General features: G+C 39.0%; 1 protein-coding gene across 12 annotated transcripts in view; it reads left to right on the top strand.

The window, feature by feature from the left end:
* The window catches only part of LOC110974416 (RING finger protein 17-like), a 77,971-nt gene that overhangs the window by 3,387 nt on the left and 57,646 nt on the right, over positions 1-16,938 (top strand). For 11 of the 12 annotated variants that reach the window (XR_015427796.1, XR_015427798.1, XR_002597582.2 and 8 more), the window contains exons 6-28: positions 26-106; positions 245-345; positions 701-816; positions 954-1,161; positions 1,356-1,489; positions 1,696-1,803; positions 2,073-2,240; positions 2,357-2,717; positions 2,860-2,944; positions 3,250-3,321; positions 3,525-3,672; positions 3,947-4,065; positions 4,880-5,042; positions 5,278-5,393; positions 5,635-5,755; positions 5,953-6,064; positions 6,444-6,743; positions 7,359-7,512; positions 10,527-10,736; positions 10,937-11,076; positions 11,372-11,694; positions 12,481-12,650; positions 15,954-16,073. Coding sequence is in view for 3 of the 12 variants with exons in the window: in XM_022226031.2 (XP_022081723.2) it covers positions 26-106; positions 245-345; positions 701-816; positions 954-1,161; positions 1,356-1,489; positions 1,696-1,803; positions 2,073-2,240; positions 2,357-2,717; positions 2,860-2,944; positions 3,250-3,321; positions 3,525-3,672; positions 3,947-4,065; positions 4,880-5,042; positions 5,278-5,393; positions 5,635-5,755; positions 5,953-6,064; positions 6,444-6,743; positions 7,359-7,512; positions 10,527-10,736; positions 10,937-11,076; positions 11,372-11,694; positions 12,481-12,650; positions 15,954-16,073 (3,630 nt within the window). In the remaining 9 variants the exon portion in view is untranslated. The remainder of the gene's footprint in view (positions 1-25; positions 107-244; positions 346-700; positions 817-953; positions 1,162-1,355; positions 1,490-1,695; positions 1,804-2,072; positions 2,241-2,356; positions 2,718-2,859; positions 2,945-3,249; positions 3,322-3,524; positions 3,673-3,946; positions 4,066-4,879; positions 5,043-5,277; positions 5,394-5,634; positions 5,756-5,952; positions 6,065-6,443; positions 6,744-7,358; positions 7,513-10,526; positions 10,737-10,936; positions 11,077-11,371; positions 11,695-12,480; positions 12,651-15,953; positions 16,074-16,938) is intronic. The other variant, XR_015427797.1, reaches the window with a different exon arrangement.

The following is a 16,938-nucleotide window of genomic DNA, read 5'->3' as shown; positions in this document are numbered from 1 at the left end:
TCGTCTTTGATTTATTGTCTGACAGGACAAGGAATCCTGGAAGGAACTAAAGCCAGCCTGTGACATTGCCAAGGAAGTACTCAAGCACCAGTATTATGCTCGACAGGTAACTACAGCAAATATGCTTTTGAAACAAACAGGAAAGCTGTGTTTATGCTGCTAATACTTTGCCTTGCATATCGTTAAGTTGTAATTGCTCTACTAAACGAAAAGATAAAAGGAAATTGTGTTTTTCATTATTCAGATGGCTAAAGACACAAAGCGAGACATACACAAGGAGCTTAATGATGTTGCTGATGGCGTCAAGGCTTCATTTGCTCATCTCCATGCTGTCTTACAACTCAGGTAGAGTCTGAGATACACTGGCATTCATCTTGTCTTGGAATCAACTACATGTAACATAGTTTTCACTTTGTAGTCATTTAATCCCAAAATGGAAACTTTGTGATGTAGAAATTTTCCTTTTTGGACACCCTGGATCTAGTATCTCTGAAGTAGACTGAACCAACATGTCTGTTGGCCAGGTTTTAGTTGCTTTGGTCCAGATAAGGGTTTTGTACTCTTTTATTTTTCCTTTCAAGTTGACAACATCCCGAGGCTTTTACTGCAGGTTCTAATAGTACATTAAGTCACATTCAGAGAATTTTTTTGCATGTTCAAAATTTTTTATGTGCGTGTGAAATGATGATTTGTGTTTCAGAGAGCATGCCTTAGTGGAGCAGATAGTTGGTGTTGCCTCTCAGCAGATCCAGTATATAGGTGCCATGTTGACTAACATTGAAGGGAATATCAGTATCTTGGAATCGGCTATCATAGGTAAAAATTTGTTCAGTGTTCCAGAGCATTTGACTTAAACTTATTTCTAAGAAGTTCATTAGGTGATTTACTTCCCATGATAGACCTAACTGAGGTTTGAAGTGGTCATAATTTTTACTTTGTTTAATTTCTGTCAGATGCATTGATTGGCCTTGGTGATGACGCTGTTATTCCTGCCAACATTACCAAGCTTGTTCATACCTTACAGTCATCACAGGCTTTGCCTAATCACATAGTGATTCCCAAATCAGAACAACAACAACCGCTGAGTTGTTTCACTTACAGCAGTGACACTGTCAGTAGCTTAATGACATTTGGGGCAGTCAAAATCTGCTCAGAGCCAAGGTAAGAAAAAATCAATCTTGTTGCATTTATTTCTTCCTTTAAAAAAAATCAGGAAGTATTTATCAAAAAGTAGCCCTTGAAGATCATATTGTAATACTTTTTTTCACTTGTGTGTGAGATAAAATTTGAGCAATGGTACCATGCAAAACATTTGTCAAGAGTGGCCAAACAAGTTTGAGTGTTTACTCTGACAGATTAGAACTAAAGACAGAGTCAGATCTTCCTGATGACTGGGAAGCACCTGTGATCAATGATGACATCTTAAACAATTCAGCTATCCACAACTACAAGAAGCAGAAAGAACAAAACAAAGCATTGTCGCCAAGCGGTAAGGAGAGTTTCTGTGATTAAATGGAACTAGATGAGGATTAAGGGAACCAAAGTCATAATTTATTGTCACTTCAACAGCCTAATCAGCTGTAACCCAAATTGCAAGAGAATCAAAATTAAATTTGTTTTTTCCATACTAGACTTGGTTCATGCAAAGTAATATTTGGTGCCTTTCATTCATTTCTTTTAATCATATTTATGAAGGTAAAAGCCAGAATGCAGCTGTACCAACAAAAGTTGGTGAAACAACCCCAACAGGCAAAGTGAAAGAAAGCAGACTTGTTCGGAGTCATCTGTCTCCCCGAGGATCAAGTAAATTGTCTTATTCTGAGTTATATTTCATCTAACTTGAAACCCTCTCACCTTATGGCTTAAAAAAAATGACAGCAGCTATGTGTCTTTCATAGGTTTCACAGAAAATGTTTTATTGGGGAGGTCACACATGGAAATTGTAAATATTGGAAGTGTGAACTGAAAATGTGTAGGTCCGTTTTTTTCGAAAGGTTTTCTAGTTTGTTGAGACATTTTTAATTCTTTACACAGACTCAATGGAAATCTGAACTTGTTCCCTTTCTTGTTAGATGTCCTAGGGCGTGAGTTAGTTCGAGTCACCCATATTCGCAACCCATGCTGTTTCTATATTCAGCGGGAATCCGACCAATCACAACTCAGTAACATGATGGTTCGCATCAACAAAGATTGCAAATCCTTCAAGGAATCTAACAGGTTGCCTGACAACCTGAGTGCTGGTAAGGAGGTTAAATGCTACTGTACTGGTTGGCACCCATTATGTGCTTTATACACTCACTTTGTATAGCAGGTGTTTTGTTCTGTTTATAATTAAACCTGATAATTTTCTACCCAGGTGCTATGTTGTGCTGTTTATATGAAGCTGATAAGACATGGTACCGGGTTCGAATCAAGTCAATCACTTACCCTGATCCAGAGGTCATATCACCCATTCCTACACCACCTCAGAGCCCCAAACAAACGCCAACAGAAACCCAAGGAGAAACAGCAACAGGAACTGAGGGGGCCAATGAGAATTACCTAGAGGTTGGTTCGGAGGTCGGGTCAGAGACCAGTCAAGATATTGTGTTTGAGGTTAAGCCTACTGTGAAACCAGATGGCAAGCTGGATGTTAAGCCAAAGGTCAAGGTCAACAAATCCAGAGTGGAAGTGATATACGTGGATTATGGAAATAGCGAAACGGTTCCACTCTCCAGGTATATATTTTGTTTTCAACTTGTAGTTCAAAGATATCAAGGTTTTGATTGGGCGACTTAAATGAAGGATATATAATTTTTCTGACTCTAATAAAAAGCTGTCCTTGCTCAAGAAATGTAAAGATTTGTTTTTCTCTAACAGTTTGTGCCGATTGAAATCTAAACACCATAGCATACCTGACTTGGCCGTGTGTTGCTCATTGACAGACATAGTACCAACCCGTAAGGTAAGACAAAACTCGGCAGTAATGTTGACGTACTCTGCATTTAAGAGGATGAGCTTCACGTTTTTATTGCCATAAATTTAGATTACGGCACAAGCTGATCTAAATCATTTCCTCAGCTCATCGTCGTAATATGTAGCCAGTGCCTGAGTTAAAAATTGAAAACTTTTCAAAAACAATTTGGTTCCTTATCTCCACATGTTTTTCTCCTAGACAACGTTGTGTATAGAAAATGCCATACATTTTGAACACACAACTTTGTTGTTTAACTTGATTAAAAATAAACTCTTCCCATTTGTTGGTTTTAGTCTGGTCGCTGGTCACTGGAAGCAGTGCATTCCTTTGCCAACATGGTTGGGGACAAGCCTGTTTATATGAGTGTGAGTAAATCAAGATTGTTTTCATTTTTGTTACAGTCAAAATTGCTTTCTTCAACTTTACATTTGTACACAACTTTACAGATTCTCTCTGGCATACTTAATCAAGGTACGATGTGGATTTCTACATTATCCCTTTATGTAGTCAACTCTTGTTCTTATAACTTCCCTGACTGTATTGTCATTGCATTTATAATTTGTGGTAGATTCTTGGCCATTCAGGAGCAACCCTCTACGTGGATCTTCACAAACCTCCTCTGTTAGAGGTTGAAGATGACATGCCCATATCCCTCCGAGATGCTTTGGTTTTCTTGGAACTTGCCTGCTTTGTATCACCAGAGTCTGTTCCAGAAGGTAAGACTTAAATGTGACAGTTAAGTTAATTTCTCCGTGGAATGCATTTCATGCTAATTAATTGCAAAGAGGGATGATTTCTTGTCATAAATCTTTTTTTGCGGAATAGTTTCCTTTGGTGGAACATGTTATTTTACTGATATTTTCACAATATAGAGTGAGTGGTTGAAATTTTCACTGTTTCCTTTGTACAGCATCTGCAGTGACTGAGGAATACCTTACATGGTCAGTTGTAATGTAAATCAATGAACAATTTGATATTTTGTCCTTATAGCTGCACCCTCTAGAGGGCCTCCTCTGAAGTTCATTGCAGCAGATCTTCCAGTTCAAGGCGAGGAGATCTTAGTCACTGTTAGCCACTTCCAAGATCCTGAGTGCTTCTGTGTACAAGAGGTCAGTCAAGGCAGTTTACAGCTTGTTATCCTGATGTGAGGAAAACAGATGGAACTAGATGTTTACCCTAACAGTCGTGAACCTAAGGAGCTCTTGAAGTGCCATCCGACTTTCTGAGATCCTGACGTTTTTTCTTGGCATGAGGACATCATATAGGCAAGATGTCGGCACCCTGAGATAATTTCTCACGAGATGATGACATCCGTGAGATAAGTTATCATGAAATGACATGCCAAAAGTTGAATGGCGACATACTGAGATAATTTATCACAGGATGAAGACATCGTAAATGTCAATAATGACATTATTTGTCAATGAGTTTTGTGACAAAACATCTTGAAAACGTACAGGTGGCCTGAGGTGCTTCTGATTTTCAAAAAATTGTCCTCCTGTTGCCATGCCTGATATTGATTAGATTGACAAAATGTCATGATGTCTCACCACCTGTTACAAGTAGTGAAGTAGACATCACATTTGTTGGATGATGACATCCGGAGATAAAGATTATCTTAGGGATGTCATCCTCCAACTGTTAGGATGTCGTCATCCTGTGATGAATAATCTCAGGATGTGGAAATCTCGCCTTTTATGTCATCATCCCAAGAAAAACTACATCAGGATCTGAATAAGTCGGATGGCACTTCCAGATCTCTGTATGAACTGGCCAAAAGTTGGATTCAGGACTCTTAATGTTCAATATGTGAATTTGAAAAATCAAGACTCTGTACTAGGATGGGTATTCTTAATCAGTGTCAACAAAATGAGTCTGTAATCTGTACTGTGTACATCATTGTTCTTGCATGTCCCTCACAAGATTGGAGAAGATTGTGAATATCTGCTAAAGATGATGAAGGATCTTCAAGAATTCTACAACAGGCCTCTGGATGATAGATGGAACATTTTGTGCCCGAAGAAAGGAACCATCTGTGTGGCTCACTTCTCTGAGGATAATCAATGGTCTAGAGCTGAGATTGTTGGTGAGTTACTCCCAGATTGTTGGTGAGTTACTCCCAGATTGTTGGTGAGTTACTCCCAGATTGTTGGTGAGTTACTCCCAGATTGGAAAAGGAGCCAAAAGACAAGAATTGTTTCTTGGAATCTTTCTTAACCCAGTGATTTGTAATTACGTTGGAGTAATACATTTAATTTGCTTGCAAAATGGTTGTAGATTTTTGTGAACTAGACCATAGCACTCTGTTGTTGATTACATAGATCTGCCTGGTAGTCAGCAAGTGGATGTATTGTATGTCGACTATGGCAATTATGAAAGAGTTCATTGCTCCAAATTACGGAAGATATCTAAGAAGTTCCTCAAACTGTGTATGCAGGTAGGGTTTGTTTGTTGGTCTTTCTGTCAGACTTAGAGGATGTTTCAGCATTTATTTCTTACTCTTTCTTCAGCTTTCATCATATGTTTCAATATTTCAACAAATCTGAACCACAAAAACAGGATTGCAGTAAAAATAGAACTTAAATTACCAATCAGCAACATCAGTGGGAACCTGCTTGTTGTATTGTGGATTGAGAAGTTTAACCCTAATTTTAAAGTTTTTAACTGCTTGGGTCTAGGCCCTGCCTTGTTCTCTGGCTGACATTGGTCCCAAGGACCCTGAGAAAGGATGGACAGCAGAAGAAAACGATGGATTTGGTACCATCGTTCTCACCAAAGCCCTGAGAGCAACTGTCAAAGGTATGAATAGAGCAACACTGTAAGAGATCATTTGAAGAAACTTCAGCCCATATCAGGTCTTAAGGGCAGCTATTGTTAATGACTTGCAAACATTGCTGTTCCAGTGATTGAACCTTAATTGCACAGCGATTACAAGCCAAGGGATTCATTTGGAGGTGGTTGGTTTTTATCATCAGTTTTGTTTTTTGATTCTTCAGGTATCCAAAAAAGGAGGCTGTCAATCATTTTAGTTGAAGACAGGCAAGATAGGGAGATCAACATTAATGCATTGCTGGTTCAGAAAGGATTTGCTCAAAGCACTGGACCTGGGTAGGGATGCTGACTAATTCATCTGTGGTTGAGTTTTAATCATTTGTCTGTTTGTCTTCTCTGTTTTGGCAGAGTTTAGTGTTTGTATGTGCAGAATGGTCAGTTGAATACACTGGCTGACGTCCAGCCAGCCAACAGTCCATTCCGAGTTGATGCTGATGCAAACTGGTTGATTGGATTTAATCGCTGTTTGGCAGAAACGTTTACTTGCTTATCTGGTCCTTGTTACGTGTGGATGCCTATTATGTTGGTTTGTAGCTAGCTGTTTGATCAGTAAATTAGTTGGCCTAGTGCATGTACCCAGTCTTGGAACTAAGCATTTTTTTCTCTGTCTGTAAACATGTTCTGTATCTATAACCAACTTTGATCTTCTCTTTAGATCTGTCAGCGCAGCTATCATCTTTGACATTCCTCACAGTGACTTCTCTGACGACGACACATTGAAAAATGAAGGAACACCATCAACAGATTCTGGTACTGACACTCAAGCTAGCATTCCTAAGACTAATGGAGCTGCTAGACCCTACACTATCACCTCTCCGTCCAAGTCACAGCCATCCTCCAAGCTTAGCTCACAAGCTCCAAGCTCACAGTACACATCAGTTCACATTAGTCATGTGGAGTCACCAGCTTGTATCTACATTCAACTTTCAACAGCTAGGAAAGATGGATTAGACAGGTAGGTGTGAGGGATGGGAAGAAAGTGTTGATGTGGAAGTAATAAAAATAGGGGGTACGTATGGGTTAGGTGCAGAGTGCAGCAAGGGGTGCAGGTGGGGTGCAGGTAGGGTAAGGGAAGGGGTGTAATTAAGGGAACAGTACAGGAAATGCGGCCAGAAAGGGTTGTTCAAAGCTGTATGCAGTCGAACCTCAGTAATAAGAGCACTGTTAATACAAGATTCTGCTTATAACAAGGAAATGTTTAGGTCCCACTCTTTTGTTTTTTATTGTTTTCATTCCTGGTAATGCAAGGTTCCTGTTATGACAAGGTAATTTGCCAAGTCCGAAATACCTCTTATTAACGAGGTTCGAGTGTAGTACCTGAAGGCTTGAGCAGGGGCATAAGAACAGGTGTGGGCAGGGATGGAGGATGGACAAAGGGAGTTTATTACAGTGTCCATAGTTGACAGTGTCTAGATTATGGGGAAGAGCTGTCAAGGGAGTGCCCATGATATTCATGAACAAACACGCTGGCAAACATGCCATTTGTAGCATTGCACTCCTTGTCATAACCGAGTCAGTCCATGATGGAGGAGAAAGTAGAGATGCGCTATTGCAATTTACCATCTCATAGCTTACTGGAAACCATGACGCTGACCTACAAGCAGTTGGAATCAACGGAAGACATTGTTTGGCAAGAAGGAGATTCGTGTAGTGCATTGCTTATCAGAGAAGGAGTGTGGTGTAGAGGACGTATCAAGACAGTGCTACCGGATGAAAATGCCATTGTGAGTATGGGATCAGGTGATTGGGATAATCAGGTGATTGGGATCAGGTGATTGCTTGTCAGGAGTTACTAATGTAGGAAAGCTTTCAAAACAATGACCGCTTTTATGTACTTTATTCAGTTTGACCTGTAGAGATTCTGAAAGTGCGATACACTGCCTTTACACATCGTTTGGAACTATTTTTCATGAACCACTCATGTTGGAGGTCATTGGATGAGGTTGGAGGTCATTGGATGAGGTTGGGGGTCATTGAGGAAATGATGATCTGATTGATGTCTTATTCTGTGCCCAAATTAATCTCATTCTATGTCTAAATACATGTATATTTTAGCAGTACCTGAACTTAAATTGTCACTCACGCATGAACCTCCGAGTGAGTTATGACAGGTGTCAGTTCATTATATCAATGACAATACTTACAGTCTAGATATCAGTATTCATTTCAGTGTAGTGTGAGGCTAGCTTGATCTTCTGGACTCTAAATAACTAATTGAACAATACCCATTTCCCAAAATGTGAATCAGTTGATATTAGGTGAAAGAAAGCCCTTACTGGCTTGAAATTAGCAAGGTGTGAAAGGGTAGAGAACTTGCAGCAATTCATCTGTTGGCAGCGTTTGCAAAGATAGTGAGCCCTCTAGGGATTTCAGTTAACTAGGCCCTGAGGTTAAAAGGAGAGCATAATATTAGGTGTTTAGTTTCTGATCTGTTTGGCGTGAAAAGCATCTGGGTTGGGTTCTTGCTGCAATTCCTTCTGGTTTTTAACACCTCGGTGTTATGTAATAGGGCCGGTTATGGGTAAAATTACCATTATATAATGGTCAAGGAAAGTGAAGGGTCTAGGAACATGTGTACTCCTCAGACTCTAACTATTTGGGGGACATTTTCAGTCCAAAATAAATTTAAGCGGGCTCATTGAAAGAGTTTCTGAAGAACACTATATCCACCCAGCAATGATTGAATGAGTCTGAGAAAATAAGAATGATTGAACATGTGTACTCTTTATGTTTCAACTTTTTCGATGAAATTTTCAGACCAAAATCAATGTAAGTGGGTAATGGTATACGTCTACTGTAATTGATATGTACATTTAAAGAGTTTTTGAATGATATTCTTTCCACCCAGCAGTGATTGAATGAGTCTGAGAAAATAAGAAGGATCAATCACTGATTTTGTGACCGGCCTAAGGGAGAAATCATAGCATAGGGTTACTAGGGACAGATGAAGAGTGTTGTGATATGAAAGAAGGAAAATGTGGTGATTGAACAAAAAGTCCAAGAAGTTTTATGATTTAGAAGTGATAATTATTGATGCTGAGTATTACTTGATTATGACAATGCGGAACTATTTCCTTGTAATGTTGCTGCTTCAAGCACTCATCACAAAAGAGAGAAATATTAAAGAGTTACTTTATTACAAAGGAGGTAGTTTCACATTTCAGCACGGTTTCCATTGAGAAGTCTGAAAGAGCTCCTGCCCAAATTAAGTACTATATTGGTATCCTGATCATGCAACATAAGACTGTATGGTTGTTTGTGAAGCAGGCTTGGGTTAATGTTGTAAAGAAATGTTTTAGATATCTTGGTGTGATTCTAGATAGGGTCAACGTTAAGTTTATCCAGTGTGTCGTCAATGGCTGTCAAATACCAGTGTATCAAGTTTGTTAGGGTACCCATGTTGCAACAATTGACCAGTGCTGCCGCTTTGTGGTAGATGCAAAAGCGCAGTGAACGTGATACTGGTAATCAAGCGCATTCCACCATATTACTTTCACCCGCGCAATTGATGACGACTTTTAGCTAAAGAGCATGGCAGTAGGCCTCAAACAGTCGCGCGGTGGTGCTTTTGTGCTTGTAGAAATTGGCCGGATGTGTGGGAAAAATTGATCCAACGGCAACTGCTTTGTTTGAGATTCGTATATGAAAGACAAGCTTTTTGAGAAAATAAAGCGATGACTTACTGCTGTGCATGTCTTTCATGTTTCTGCCACCGTGTTTATAGATTATATGCTGGATGCATTTAGAAGCGATGTACCATCTCCAAATCCTCTTTTGCCAGCTGACCATATCAAGTGAATTTATTGATTTGAGTCAGGATTCCGAGTTTTGATAAATTAACAAAGTGCTGTCAATACTGATAATATTTTATACTGTTCTGAGTGCAATAATATTTTGAAAGTTTTGTTGTTCTGAGAGGATAGGAGAGGTGCAAGCAGTTGGGATCATATCATTGTCTTCAGTTGAAATCTAACTTCTGTCTGAAGAGAACGCCTTCAGGTTCTTAATTGTTGCTTCAAAGTTCCTTGACTGCCTTGGTTGCTTGTACCATGCTTGCTCCTTTGTCTAGTTTAAAACAAAAGTTAGACACTCCTGGTCATGCCAAAGTCAATGAAGCAGGATTTATCTGGACACAGATTGCTCTACTGATCAGCACTCTTACCTCTGTGGTAGAGATGTGCTGTAAATGAATAATGAGCCAAGACTCAATGAACCAAGGGGTGGATCTAAAGTTTGCTGCGAGCTTTTCTACAAGATGTAGGAGATACCATCTGATAAATTGTGTCTCTATAGGGTATTAGATGTTGAAGTTAAATATTGACTTAGCGGTGTTCAACAGAGAGAGTTGTTTGCTTGTTATGACCAGTATCTATGACAGATTATTTGATGTACTTGTCTGGGTGTAATAGCTAGGCGCAAGGAACCTGTGTCGAATAAAACGTGGATAGATCCATGTCGTGTGTGTGATGAACCTAATAAATCTTGCCTGTGTTTGCTGCTTGTAATGACTGTCGGAAATTTTTCTGGCTTTTCTCAATCAACTTTTTCCAGCTAGGATAACTGATTGATTTGTTCCCAAAAGATAGATTTTTACTTTTAATTGCTAAGACCTCTTGAAGGTACTTATGAATGTAAAATTGATTGTGGCATGTTTGTTACCAAACTTTTACGATCAGTGCAACTTTTCCCTCATGCAATTTGTTTTAATACTTTTGCAATTATTGTTGTATTGTCCTAGATTCTTTTCACTGACTACGGCAACACAGAGGTTGTGTCATTCAGCAACATACGCCCCCTGTTGGCTAAGTTTCAGGATGATCCGCCATTTGCAATCCAGTGTCACCTTGCTGATGTCATACCAGGAGGGGATAAACAGAAATGGACCAGGACAGCTTGTGAATTCCTTGCGGCCACGTTGTCAGACTTAGAATGTGTCATAGTCAAGAAGGTTAGTAGACTGGTGCCTTGGCATTCATTGATATGAGTATAGGGTCAGTGATATAAAGACGAGTAAAAGCTGGTGACCTGACATAGGTGTGTAGACATGCAGTGGTTTGAGACTAGTGGCCTGACCTCATTGATACCAACACAAGTACAAACTGGTGTCCCGACTCATATGTTTCCATGTGGTTCCATTTCCTTTTCCAGGGTGACCTGCAGAATGGCTCTCTTCCCATAGACCTTCTCTATGAACGTTCCATTGAAGAGAAACTTGAACAACAGACAACGGAGGATTTTGGTAGCATTTCCAAGTTGCTACTTCTTAAAGGACTAGCTTTGCCAGTCAGGTATGAGTTGAGAGTGCCCCTTATAGTTAACTTGCAGGTTGTATATCGTCTGAATTCTTCATCATTCATCAGCCATCAGTGCAAAATAGAAAATATTGTAATGTTTTGTTGCTACCTAGTTAGTGGTCTTAATCGAAATGTCATTTTGCATTCTTACTGATTGGATAGAAACTTGAGTTCAAACCAACTTATTACCTTTATAGGTTTATGGAGCATCTCATTGTCTGGAACTTACATATAGGAACAGCAGAAACTTCGAGCATTAATTTGAGTTCTGTGTGGTTTTTCTTTTCAGTAGGCGTGTTCCTGCAAGGTCCTCCACATCACCACCCTCAGATCAACAGCTGCCTACAAAGAGTTCCTCACCCCATAAACCATCTGACTCCTCAGTGGGTGGTCCCACCTCCAAGTCCCAGGATAAACCTTCCCAGCATGCTTCAGCTGGTTCATCTCCAGGAGTCAGCCCTCAATTGACTGTTTCACAGTTTGAATCAGCTGAAGAAGAAGGGGACTTTCCTCGATATCTGTTGCCACCATTACCAACAAGTGGGAGACTTGATCTGGTGATCACATACGTCAGCACTGATGGAATTATCTCGGGATTGGAAGCCAGCGAAGGTGAGCTTCTACTGAAAAGTTACGGCTGGCTTGGTTGACTTGAGTCAAGTTCTGTGACAGACCAGTCAAAATTACTTATATTATGGTACCATGTATTCAAGGTAATCTGTGCTTGAACGTGCTTGATTCTGAACTAAGAGTCATGCTGCTGGTAACTAATAATTAGCAAAACTGACTGACAGAATATTGTCCTTGTAAACCAGCCTTGCATGACATGGAACTTTTAGAACTCCTGGTTTTCTTGAACTTGGTTATCGTTTCAAAGCATAAAATATTCAATGTCTTAGACCAGAATTTCCTCATCATTTTGTAAAATATGATGTATGATGTATCTCCCTCGAGAAGAAGCACTCCCTCAGTGATTGAAGAGAACCATGTTGGTGGAGAGTGTTCATTAGTTGGTAGGGACGTGAGCACACCGCATGCATTTCATAGTCATTAGTGAACCAGCAAAGTGCAGTTCCTGTCAAGGAGCTTCCATTACTAGGAAAATAGCGCCCTCCTTGGCCCCGCCCAGGGCCCATAGCTCCAGTCTTACTAAACCCTTAATACATTGTGAATGAAAGGCAACCATTTTTGGCACTTCTGAATGCAGTTAGCCTACATTCTTAAAACTCTGTCTTGGCAGGCACCATTTGTTCCTGGCTGGTAGAGAAACAAAGCTTGCAACTTTTTATAGACATGGACACAACCTCTTTAACTCCTAAGCATCTTTGGATCCACATTTGAATGTATCTGCTAAAAGCCCTTATTGGTTTGACTGTGGAAGTCTTTTTATTGTTTCAGTTGATACATTCCGGGATGTTATGGAGAGACTACAAGCAGCCAATTCCATATCTCAGCCGGTGCCGATGTCTAAAGATCTGCGAGAAGGACAAGCAGTATGTGCACAATTCCAAGAGGATGGACTGTGGTATAGAGCAAGAATCACAAGGGTGCATGCAGACGCTGCAGAGGTGAGTTATAGTTTCAGTGTCAGCCTGTGTCCACTCTCGTAAGATGTTCAAGAAGAAAAATCTTCATAAATTTAACTGGTTTTGGTGTAAATCTCTTATGTTTGTTGTGGCTTCTTGAGGGAGAAAGTTATCATTTTTTTTTATTCAATATAAAACCAGAGAAACAAGGCGATATGAAAATAAAAATATGGAAAAATCTGAAGATTAAGAATCTGAAATCCAAGAAGCTTTGCAGTGTATTTTTTCAGGAAAATTCAGATTTATTCTGACTTCCTACATCATTTCTCTTCATCTGACTTCCAAATGGCTAAGTGAGTTGAGTTGAGTGGTTGCAGTACAATTATCCTATTACAATCTGAAAGTCTTTGGCATTCGGCACATCTTAAATTTCACCAGAGGGGCAGGAAAGATATGGATGCACTCTAAATTACGCCTTTCAAATTTGCATCAAATGACACATTATCTGAACTAGAAAATGAATTCTTAAAGTAGAAACCATACTTAAAAACCAAAGGCACTAAGTTTAAAGCCAGGTTTGTAGGACAAGATATTACTCAGTACTCTGTTCATTCAGAACTCCAAGAAATAACTTAATAATATACAGTGTATCAAGATTAAAGAAAGAGTCAGAAATGCATCGACATTGTGGATCAGCAATATTCTTGTGTTCTTTTGATCCGATACAAATCTTGTTTGTTTCTAGCGCTTTCCCCATTTTATCTCCTCGCAGCAAATCTCACCATCACCGTCCCTTCTAAATTGAACTCTTATTTGAATTGTTTTCTTTGTCTCATTACTGCATCAATAGCATGTAGAAATGGTATCAGAATCCATCGTGTGACTTTCAAAGATTCAGGATCTTTGAAAACAAATTTAATTCCCTTGAAACTCGTTAATAATTACCTCAGTGTGGGTGGTTTGTGCCGGATGGTGATAAGACAAATCATGCATTTTAATGACAGTCTTGTTATGCTCTTACTACAAAAGCGATTTATCATTGCCTCAGATTTTAAAGCCGCTTTTCTATCAACCTCATTACAATCCTATTTGCATCGAATTATTCATGGTAAAATGTCTCAAAATTTCTCAAGATGAAATAAATTCATAATCTACTTGAATTGTATAAAAGGAGAGACTTTGATTAATATTAAAATGTATGGGGGAGGTTCAGTTAGGGGACAGTGTGAGAGTGCACACAAACCTCCAACATACATGTACCTTAGATGCAGGGATCTTATTTCTTTCTTCAACTGGTTTGAATCTCCCCAAGGGAGTCATTGATAGTGTCATCAGGTTTTATCTCCCAAGTTACTTCACATAATCCCTGGGTGTTACTTGGAGGTCTTTGTACTGGGTCTTTTCTCTCATCTCATAACAATGCCCTTCTCCCCTCACTTCTAGAACTAAATAAAAAATTCCCAATGGAATTACAGGGCAAGAGAGAATGTTCCATAGATTAGATTGGATTTTTCCATTTCCCTATTTGAGGTTTTGACCTGGTTTTTGAGTTGCTGGACAATTTTATTTGTGGCCAAAGACGCTGTACTTGATTGAGTGAATTCCCATGGAACTGACCTCAATTTGTCAGACACTTTCATTGGGATGAAATATCCTGAACTAGCCACGATTTCTATTTTCCTGTGAAGAAATCTTACAAATCATTGATGTGAACCATCTGACGAAGTTATTACAAACATGTGCTTCCTTAACCTATAAAATGCAGCATTAGCAAAAACTTGATATCAACTAAAATGTGGTGTGGTGTACAGAGTAATGATTTTGTCCTTTGCTGTCATTTCAACGTACATGTACCTTATTCTTTAGCTTGTCACGATCAAATTACATGCACCTGCTCCACAATGGCTACGTATTGAGAGAAAATTTTAATGAAAGGGCTACTGAATGAATTTTATACTTTTCTGCAAGAAGGTGTAGCTGTTACAGTGATGGGAATGACTGATGCTGGTAGTTTGACATGTACATGTATATTGTGGGTTTTTTGTCTTGATGTTGTGGACTGTAGTTTTCCTCATGCCCTAGGAATTGCTTCATTAGTTCCTTTGATTGCATTTTCCAGTAGAAGCCTCATTTTGCTTAAAATGCCCTCAACTTTTGTGAATCTTTATCTTTGCTCAGCATAAACCCTTACCGTTGTTAATCTTCCACCTGTTGGGGGGATTGTTAGGGTTCATAAAGTTTACACAGGAGGGGAATTCTAAAGCCTTTAGGAAAAACAGTGGAATAAAGCATGCCATATCATAAGACCATAAACTCTGACTGATGTTGGCTTAGGATAGCTCTGTCAGTGCACCAGTAATTGAAATTACATCTGATTGATTCCTCAGTAAACCAGATCATAGATAAGCCTTACTGGAAGACTTCTGGATGAGCTTTCAAATGAAAAATCCTACTAACTGTCTGGAAAAAAAATTGAAGCCAGCTGACACCATTGGTGGATGGTTGATAGGTAATGTAGGGCATCAGGATGATATGAGTTGTAAACGATGGATGATTTGATCATGGAACTAATAACTTGCAGTGTAGGAGCACCTGCTTGTTAAGTCCAGTATGCAGTCATTTCATAGCATTTGTTTTTTTACTTTAATGCTTTCGTCTTTAACCCTTGTCAATGCCCTTTGTCACCAGTGTTAAATTCTGTGATCATTTTAAAACAATCTCGTAAGGGGGATTTTGATAAAAATATTTACGTGTAGTTGCATCTTAAAAAAAACTATTTTCCTACAATGAATATAAATGGTTGTATTAAATTTCCAATATTGCTTGTGGTGGAATAAATTGCGTGGTCTTTTGATGATGGCCTTCTTTTATTGCAAGAAGTGCTCTACTGACAGAGTGAGTTTTACATGTAGTTTTAAAGGCTGGAATGCATGTGAGAAAAATATCACCCTATTCTTGATAGAGAAATACATTTACTGGGTCATTCTATAAATTTGGGGTCCAAAGTGTGACATTTTTCTGTCCATGTTACCTTTGACATGTATACCATCTGACAAGTTTGACAAGCGATGTATCACTGACATTGATTTCAAACGTTTGTTATTTGCTTGGCAGGTAATTTGCAGTACTTATTCAGTCTTGGAAATTAAGCAGTGAGTTCTAAACATAAAAAAATCATATGCCATATATAACAGGGAAAGGAAAAAAAATTGGACCCCAAATTTATAGAATGGCCCATTTACATGTAACGCATCATTTTTATGAAGGTTTTTTCGTAGTTTGGTTTCTCTTCCTTTTTTTCAAGAGTGATTCTATTGAAAAAACATCTTCTTTTCTTCTGGATAGGTGCACTATGTAGATTTTGGTAATTCAGAGACTGTCCCTTTCCCAAGCATCCATCTGAAACCATTTAAGTTGGACATGCCTCAACAGAGCAGAGATTGTATTCTAATTGGTCTTCGACCGGTAAGTCTCAAATTAGAACTAAATTTTGGCAAGATTCTTGAAGGTTGAACTCTTTCTACCCCTGACTGACAGGCTGCTATTCTGACCTAACTGGGATCTCTCTAAAGTTTAAGCTTATAGATACATATTCTCTGCTTCTTGTCAGGGACCAAATCATACATCTCCCATTTTTCAAGAAAACAATTGTTTTGAGACAGCAAGACTTGTAAACTGGTACCTTTTTTCTTGATATATTTAGATGGCACTTCTTTGATATTTTTATTCAACCTGAAATTTGGTGCATGCAGTACCTGCACATGACTCACACACTCTTATCAGATTCAATTACAATTACAATGAGTCTTCTTGTGTGGATTTTAATGCATTGACTTGCTGTCTTTGAAATGTTGATATTGACTAATGCTACATCTTGAGATCCATTTTGAAAGGCTTCATCTCCATAGTGCTGGTCCCCAGAGGGTCCCTAGAGGATCTTAGTCCATTAAGTCTGATTCTGTTGCAGTAGTTTTAGCAAAAGGCTTTTGCAGTGGAGAAAATATAGTTTAACAATACACACACTCAAGTGTGTATTTGCCTGCAACTGGGGACCCCCTATTGTTCCTCTTTTGTTTTTACTTTAACTTAGAAGACCACCCATATGTTTTGTACACAATTGTCAATCGGGGACCCTCTGTCAGTCGGGGACCTTATTGTCCTCTATTGTTCAGGGTCCCCAATTTAATGCAGACACAAACTCTTTTTAAATCAAGTTTGGCCATTACTTTTAGTGAAATGTTATGAAGACAGTTTGTTGAGAAGACATTTCATAGACAACAGACCAATCTTGAGACCTCCTTGTGATCATGCTCCTCTTTCTATTCAAATC

Source organism: Acanthaster planci, linkage group LG15, assembly GCF_054643075.1.
Source record: "Acanthaster planci isolate LZ-2023a linkage group LG15, COTS_SCS, whole genome shotgun sequence".
Taxonomy (NCBI): domain Eukaryota; kingdom Metazoa; phylum Echinodermata; class Asteroidea; order Valvatida; family Acanthasteridae; genus Acanthaster; species Acanthaster planci.
Note: the sequence above shows the minus strand (reverse complement) of the source record. Positions and strands in the feature narration are given on the sequence as shown.